Source organism: Streptopelia decaocto, assembly GCF_964273445.1.
Source record: "Streptopelia decaocto genome assembly, chromosome: 19".
In the NCBI taxonomy this organism is placed as follows: Eukaryota; Metazoa; Chordata; class Aves; order Columbiformes; family Columbidae; genus Streptopelia; species Streptopelia decaocto.
The window spans coordinates 5,595,848-5,604,604 of NC_138674.1; the positions used below are offsets into that span (position 1 = coordinate 5,595,848).

The 8,757-nt window shown below is 51.4% G+C and overlaps 1 protein-coding gene across 1 annotated transcript; it reads right to left on the reverse strand.

The window, feature by feature from the left end:
• Nucleotides 1-6,862: 6,862 nt before the first annotated feature.
• On the reverse strand, nucleotides 6,863-8,757 carry RABIF (RAB interacting factor). Its single transcript, XM_082069077.1, has 2 exons — nucleotides 8,555-8,757; nucleotides 6,863-8,425 (listed from the first exon to the last, which is right to left on the reverse strand). The coding sequence occupies exons 1-2, from the start codon at nucleotides 8,726-8,728 to the stop codon at nucleotides 8,183-8,185; spliced, it is 417 nt and encodes a 138-aa protein (XP_081925203.1). The 5' UTR covers nucleotides 8,729-8,757; the 3' UTR covers nucleotides 6,863-8,182.

Here is an 8,757-nt window from a genome sequence, read left to right on the forward strand (position 1 = left end):
AAGCTGGTGGTACATGGAAAACTTGGCTGTCTCCACACCAGAGGAGCCTGGGGAACCTTTGGGAGCGACCACACACGCATACAAGCACCTGTGTGTTGCTCTTGTTCAATAAACACACCGTGGCTATGAGACAAAAATGTTTTTTGACCCATGAGCTGGGTGGGCAGGCCAGTTGTCATGAGGGGAGTACATACAGCTTTGCAATTAATTTTTTTAAAAAATAAGTCTCTGCTTTTATGTAATCAAATCCTCAATAAGCACAGGCTATTTGCTGAGTGCTATTGAGCTGGTATATATTTGCAGAATGCAATCAACACTAAACTTCTAATAACGCCCGCCCCCACTCCAGCTGAGCTCCTGTAATACACTCCAGTCAGCTCTGAGACCTGGAAGGACTTGCCTTTCTCTTTTTCATCTCCTTTCTTTTAGGCTAATTGCTTGGCCTAACTCTGCTGGGGTATGACCTTGGCTGCAAAGTGCCCTCAGCTCAGACAGAATCCAGTTTGGTAAAGACGACCAGAACTGAAACCTGTAGGTGTTCGTACACAGATGGGAGGGATCACCCCTGAGGCGACCGTGAGTCATCAAAGCAATTACTAATGGAAGATGAAAGAGGAAAATAGCTGCAATGTTTTAGTTTCTTTTGTTCTTTTCGGAGAAAAACTAAAGGCAGTTAAATGTTTTGTTTTGTTTTGTTTTTTTTTTTTATCTCCTTTTATCATCTGTTGTGCTTTTCTCATTTGGAAACAAAAATAGCACCGCATGACTGCTCAGACCTTTGCAAGCCTGGCTTTGGGAATCCTTTTCCTGCAGCACCAAAAGGAAAACAGGCAGAATTTGACTTCATTCTTCTGTATGTTGTGATTGTATTACAAATATTTCAGTGTTCTTTTTTTTTCCTTCTCCTTACAGCCTCCCCTATTAGGCATCAGGTGAATCTGTGAGACTTTCATGTGTTCATTCAAAAAAATGTAGTTGGTTGGTTCTGCCCTTCCAAATTACTAAGGAGACCTTCAACCGGTGCGTAAAGCAGTACAAAATCACACTGTGGCAATTTATCCTGCTTTAGAAATGTTACAAGACCATGGAACTATAAATAGAAGGGTAAGCACCTTGCAGATAATGATCATTTTGTGAGCGCAGTGAGTATGCTTTTCAGCTCAGCTGACTAATAAAATTGGAGATTCAGGCCAGGCTGGAGTACACCCTGGTCCAGCTTAAACTGAGGTTTTCACGTACTTAACTACTCTACTAATTACCTGGTCTGATTTGTCTTAACAGCTACTGAGAAACGGAGTTTTGGCAGATTCTGAAAAGCTCTGATGCAGTGAACTGCACGACCCAGGTGAGCAGGGACGGACCCGGTCACTCCTCTCCCACTGCAGTGGGACAGGTTGCAGCCTTTATGGCCACCTACTCACAATTCTGTGTGTCATTTGCCATGTAAAATCTTCTTTCTTAGCTTCCAGACACTAGTGCTACCCCGTGTACTTTCATTTTTCATTCTCATTGCTCCCTCATCACTTTGCACAAAACGAGCACCCAGGGTTTCTCTTGGTCAGGTCGATTAAATGCAGCAGGAAAACATATGGTTGGGTTCAGGGACAGGACTGAGTTGCAGAGGCAGGGAAGGTATAATGCAGTTAATCATTCACGAATACGGCCCCTTCCCAGCGCAGGGCGGGCCGGGAGGTTATTGATTTGTCAGCACGCTGCAGGGCTCTCCGGTGCCTTCCAAAGAGGGGATCGACCGCCTCAACACACGCACAACAAGGAGGTTGTTGCAAGCCAGCGCCCACGTCCCTGCTGATGCCGGGTGCATCTGTCACAGGCTGACACAGGAGCAATTAGCCCTGGGCTGAATGTTTGCGCCGTTGTGCTGCTGTGGGCTCCCTCTTTGCATTGTTAATACCTCCTGGCTGGTTTGGTGGTGCGGCAGGGAATGAGAGCTTGATTTTAGATACATATTTTTTAATCCTGGGGTGACTAAGCACATGAGGAACTTGCTAAGGACACAAAGGTAGGAAGAGTCCCGCAGGATCAGACATACACCTGCTGAGCTCAGTATTGCTTCTCTCTTGGTGGCCCATAGCAAATGCCTTGGGAAGAATTTAGAAAAGGGCCAGTGCCGGAGCATCGCTACCCCAGGATATTCTCCCCACCTGTAGAGTTTCCCATCTCAGAGGATTCCTGAACCACTAGCCTGTATTTTCTCATCCCAAACTATCATCTGGCTGCAGGTTTTTGCTTGTCTGCTTTATCCTGCCCCATTCCCCACAAGTAGGTGAACACCTTGCCTGGGTCCGTGAGGGTATCACAGAGTTAGCCTCCCTCCAAAAAATCCCCTCCCAGATTTGGGGTCCTGTACTGTTACAGGAACAGGTATTTTTTAGTGTTGACAAGGAATTCCTTCCAAATTGTCTTGACAGGGATCTTCATGTATTTTGGTTTTGTTTCAATCTTCTTTTGCAACGCTGGGTGCAGTTCACCTGAGATCATCTGATTTGGTCTGACCCTTTTCCTCTAGAACATAGGCCTGACACCCTGCCTAGGGCAGCTTGCTCTGGAGCTTTATGAGGCCTCCTATTGCACAGCCCCGACCTTTAGCTGTTGCAAAATACACTCTCAGCTCTGCAGAGGTTGGAGAGGGAAAAGGTTCCTGACATCAAGTAAAGCGGCACCTTCGTTGCCCTTTTGGAGAGGTGGAAGTGGTAGAGAAACAGGGATTTTGTTCTTTTTTTTCCTCTGTAGGCTGGAAAGGGAATGGCAGGTGAGGAAAATTGTTGTATAAAGCCTGCCTAGCAAGAATCATAGAATCATTTCAGTTGGAAGAGACCCTCAGGATCATTGAGTCCAGCCATAGCCCAACTCCAGCACTAACCCATGTCCCTGAGAACCTCATCTAAACGCCTTTTAAACCCCTCCAGGCATGGTGACTCCAGCACTGCCCTGGGCAGCCTGTTCCAATGCCCCACAGCCCTTTGGGGAAGAAATTGTTCCAAGATCCAACCTCAACCTCCCCTGGCGCAACTTGAGGCCATTTCCTCTCATCATTTGCTGCTTGGGAGCAGAGACCCAAAGCAGTGCTGTCCTGCACTGTGATGAGAGTTTGAGCTGGTTTTGCCCTGGCTGTGGTTGCTCACTGCCAGCACCAGCTCATCTGGCTGTTCAGGTCTAGATGTCGGTACGAGCAGACAGCGCAGTGTCCTCTGCTGCCTGAACGTATTGATGGGAATTAAATGAATTATGCAGATCAATAGAAGGCAACCAAAATGGATCGCTCTGTTTTGCTAGATCTGTTTAAAATCAGGACCCGTTGCAGCTCTCCCTGCAGACCTCTCCATGCCCCCGCGTCCGGGGTGCAGAGGGGTCACCCTGCAGCAGCAGATCTCCATTTCCGCAGCTGGTTGAATATCAACAAGCCCTGCCCAGCCGGAGCTGAGCTCAGGGCGTGGGGCACGGCCCTGCTCAGGAACTGGTTGTGCAAGTGAAGGTGCATCGGGGTGCACGGGTCTGGGCGGGACGCTGCAACTCTTGTCACAAACCAGTTCACATCACTGGACTTTGATTGCCACGCAAGATGTTTATCCCATCGCACATACCTGTACACTTTATATCAAGCACCGCACGCAGCAAACAGAGGAACAGTGTGGGGAGAATGCACAACAGTTGGAAATGCTTAATCCACTGCTCTCAGGCCAAACCTCCATGGGAGGACATGGATTCTCCAGGAGGGTTTTGGGAATGTTTGCTGGGCGCCAAGAAATATCTTTCTTTTAGAGCTGAAAACCATCCAACTAGACAAGGATGAATTAATTTCTGGCCTAAACACTCCCCATTCCACACGGGCTGGAAATCCTCAGCTAGGGGAACAATGAGCGCAGAAGACACAGCTAGAGTAGTTTGTACAAGGGAAGGAATCACTCCTCTCCTGAACACAGAATATGTGCAACAACTATATCTCTAATTATATGATTATACCCTTTTTAAACCTGGCCCTCCCCATGCAGGGAGTGTCAAAATAAGTGGAAGGATGTGCTTGAATTGCCAGATTGCAACCCCAAAGGGCTGGGCTCTCCTTTTGTTTGATGAGATTTCCTATGTGATAGTCAGCAGAATGTATATACGCAGGAGATTAACATTTCACAAGTTTAATATCAGCGTTCTCTACCTTGATCATTTGACTTCGTAACCTTAATGTGCTATTACCGTGGCTTCATGTAGATAATCCTTACATAAGATCCTGTTTTTAATGGCCTTTAATACATTCCCTGGTTTTAAATCTTACAGTATTCGCTCTTCCAACTGTTTTAATCCCACTCCTGCAAGCATGGACTTGGCTACCTGTTCTCTGCGAGTCCCCATGGCAGGGGCTGCTCCACTCCCTGCTTGCTCCAAACGCCACTTGAGCCCTGACTCTCACGCCGTCCCCCTGCCCGCTGTCCCGCTGGCGTGCGGTGACAAACCTCCATCAGGTATTTGTCAAAGCTGAAACAGCCTCTCCAGCAAGTCCACTGACTTTTTCTTTATTTTACAATGAAAAGATCTTCTGAATTGCTCACCTATTTGCAGTGCAATCACAGCATTGTGAGTTTTGTGTTGCTCTTCTGGTTGGTACCCTCTGTTCAAATAATGCCAGATTTTGCTAACTATTGCCTGTGCCAGTTAAAGTTCTTGGCCCAGATTCTGTTTGTTACTTGGGTGTAAACTGAGTCTAACCTACAACTGGTTTTGTGTCCTCTGCTATCTTTTCTCCTCTAGAGTTGGGTCCTGCGTTTGCTGAGTCCCCACACTCCTGGCCTCCTGCCATTTTTGGTGCTGGCCCCTTGGACCTGCCACCGTTTGTCAGACAGAACTGAGTCTTTCTGCCTGTTTTAGACAACTGGAGTCACAGATTGCTGCCACCCCAGAAAAGCACAAGTTCTTGAAGCCACGTCCTCATGCTCCATCGCCAGAGATTCCAAATTAACCTGGGATTCTGCAGCGAGCTGCGGTCTGGACGTTTGCCATGGAAAGAGCACTCTGTTCCAGGCATCGCGCGGAGCAGCCGCTCAAGGAGGGGAAGGATACCTGTGCTGACATGGCTTTGCTTATTTTCCCTTGTTCTCAGGGCATCTCTTCCAGCTGGGCTGGAGCAACCGCAGATGGTGGCTCCTGGCAGCGCTCAGTTGAGAGCTCTGCCCCTGCACGCACAGCGATTAAGGCTGGCAACTGTCTCCCTTCCTCCGGGGGAATTCAAAGGCTCCTGGAAGACAAGGAACACGAAAGGGGGAGCAGAAGCACAGCTGAGTACACACATACACACACGCAGTCCCTGCTGCCGCCCCAGCCGGGAGAGCTGTGGATAAACACATCCATGTGGGGAACGCTCCTAGTGCAGCTTCTGCCCTCGGGGACATGTGGCTCCTGTCAATGCCACAAATTGCTCTGAAAGACTTTTCAAGGACAGACTTCGCCTGTGGTTCTGCCCTGTCCTGCCAGACCAGCCCCGGCCAGGACGGCAAGCTGCTGAAAACACCGCTCTGGCTCTTTGCTTTGGCCTCCTCTGGCGGCTGAACGGCAGCTGCTTCGCTCAGAACATGCCCCAGCTGATGAATTTGTGCCAAGGAGGAACTCTCCACGCACAAGCTGTATCCAAACTGTTCATATTGTAACCAAAGCCAAAACTGAAGACCCCAGGAAGCGCCCATGTGATGACCAAGGGATATATCCACTGTCACAAGCTGTTATCACCCATATAGCTCCCTCAGGTTTGGGCACACAGTACTTAAAAAGCTGAGCTGCAGCAATGCAGGTTGGACTGTGCCTCCTGGACTGAGATTTAGGAAAGATGCAAGAAACAATTTATCCAAAGAGCTTCCCGCTTCCCCCTCTGCAGAGATAGCAGCGTTATCTCAGTGACCCGGGAACCTGCTCACCTCAGTGATTGCATTGGGGGAGCAAAGCACTTGATTTTTACTCTGTGTGTGGTCGGATGATTTTCAGACACCAGCGCACACTCCTGCAAAGACAGTCTTGGCTTCTCTCTGTCATCCAGGGACGCAGCCCCCAGGTCGGTAACTCTCTCTGGCTGCTCCCCAGTATCAGGAATCCACATGTACAATTTGTTTGTGAAGTGTCATTTACTCAGGATTGATCAAGCCTGTTCTGCACAGTGGCCTCTTCAAAATGAAACTGTTGTGCAACACGTATTATATTTTAGTAACATGGACTATAATCTAGGTATTACAGGTCAAAACACATTCCCCAACAGATGACCACTTAAGTGAAAGTGTGAAGTTAAAGTGACGTGATCCCACCGTATCCAAGTCAAAGCTCTCCTGCCCTTCTGGGTGCACTTCTTGATGAACCTGTTCAGTTACCGAGCTTAGGGCTAAAAGACATGAAGGGCAGGAGGAAACCAGCAGTTTTGACATCAAATGTGCGTCTGACACATTTAGCAAGGACACGGCACAAGACCCACCTCCTGCCCAAGGAAGAGCTCCATCAGACGCGAAGTTCTGCTGCTCCCTCCAATCACAGATCCTGACTGCCCGCAGCAGGTTTCTGGCAGAGCAGCCCCAGCACAGCCAACACCTTGGTTGTTCTGGCTCTCCAGTAAGGCAAAGTCTTGAATCTTAGAAGTGCAGGTGCTCAAGCACTGGAAGGACAGGCTTGTTACTCCCTCACGTGCTGCCCGGATGCTGCAAAACCCACCTTGGGCTGCGCCTGCCTTGCAGACCGCGGCCAGCAAAACCTTCAGCAGGGCAGTGAGGAAAAGGTCTCTCCCACAGCCCTGTGGCAGCAACACTGCTCGTCTTTAAGTACAACTGATCGTGACTTTGGTGGCAAATACAAGTTCATCCTCCCAGCGCAACGACAGTTGTGCCTTTGTACCCAAGGTGTTTATTAGCACAGCACAGTCACACAGCTCCCGCAGCCGGGCCCGTCCTGGGAGCCCAAGCGATCGCTGCAAAGCTGTTGTATTGTTCATACAGGGGTTACAAATGGAGAATGCAAACTGGACCACAATCACCAAAAGATAAATACAGTGAGAACCATATCAATCAGCTTTGTGCCCATCTTTTAAAAGGCAGAGACCAAAACTGGACACAACAGCCCAGCACTGATCCTACCAGCTGCTTTTACAGAAGAGAAATTCCTCCCCGACTTCTATTTAATACACACACGGCTGTTTTGACATTCTTCAGCACTGACACACAGTCACCGGACACTGCTTGTCCCATGATTCAAATCCTTTTCAGGTTGGAATCTCTTCATTCTTGTTGCCTGGAAGTACTATGACCTTGCACATTATCTTTATTTGCCCCTCTATCAGCCTATGTTGTCCACAAACTCTAATTGCACTTTCCAAGTACTCAATTAATAAAACTCCACTCAACATCAGTTAAAATGCCTTTCACGCAGTTTAAGTGCCCCATACTTTTACACGCTACATTTGTCAGGATGAGGTTTTAGAGAACCTAAATGTTAAGGTTTAGGGCAGGGAACCTTTCTTCTGAAAATCATCACAAGATACAGCCTTAAACCCCGCAACTGCTTTGGCTGCAGTTCGGGCAATTTAAGCTGCTGCGATTGTTCGATGCAGCCCTCGTGCCAGCACCCACATTTATTTACACAGTTGTGTCACAAACCAGCCTGGATGACATCTTAACATGCCTGAAAAACAGCAGCCACACAGGGGAGAAGTGACAGGGAGCAGCCAGATCAAGCTACTTGGCAAAATTGTCAGAGTGAGCTGTCCTTGCAGGTCCTGCCCACGACGTCCTTCCCACGCAGGCTCAGGTGAGGAGGTGGCTGTGCCGCAGCTGTGGGTCTTGGTGCCCGTCAGGGTGCGGATCAGTGGGGTGGCCAGCTGGGCTGTGGTCGGTGCGGGGCTGTGTGTTGGTCACGTGTGGGGCGGGCAGGCTGTGACACTTGAACATGGGGCAGGCTGTGACAGCGGCATGGGGCGGGCTGTGACACTGGCATGGGGTGGGCTGCGACACTGGGTGTGGGGCGGCTGTGACACTCGCCGTGGGGCGGCTGTGACAGCGGGCGTGGGGTGGCCCGTGGCCGGCGGGGCTGTGTGGTGGCCATACCGTGGTCAGTCTGCTGGGCCCGGCTCTGTGGGGCTGCAGGGCTGGCAGTGCTGGAGCCCAGCTCCAGGCAGGTGCCCGCGCCCACGGCCCCAGCGCCGCTGTCACTCGTGGGCCACCCGCTCCAGCGCCACGTAGAAGCTGTCCTTGTCGTCCAGGCAGTGCCAGCCGATGGGCCCCGCCTCGCAGTCGGCGCACACCAGGAACTTGACGTTGCCCACGTCGCGGGTGAAGCCCACGTTCTCGAAGGAGAACATGTCCCGCACCAGCCAGTGCTCCCGCAGCACGTCCCCGCCGCCGCCGCCCGCGGCCGCCGCCGCCTTCTTCCTCATGGCGGGCAGGAGCAGCTGCGGAGACAGCGCGTCAGCGCCCGGCCCGCAGGGGGCGCCCGGCCCGCCCCGCCCCGCCCCGCGGCGCCGCTCCCTCCCGCCTCACCCGCCGCCCTCCGCTCCCGCCCGCCGGCCGCATCCCGGTACCTCACGGCGGGCGAAGGTGGCGGCGCCGGGCAGCAGCACCCGGGAGCCGCAGCGCTGGCACAGCACCGCCTTCAGGTTCCGGCCCTGCGCGCAAACCAGCTCGGCCGAGTCCGGCGCGGCGGCGGGAGAAGGAGGATGCGGCGGCGGCTCCATCCGCGCACAGGCCGCCACCATGGCCGCGCATGCGCGCTGGGGCCGCCACC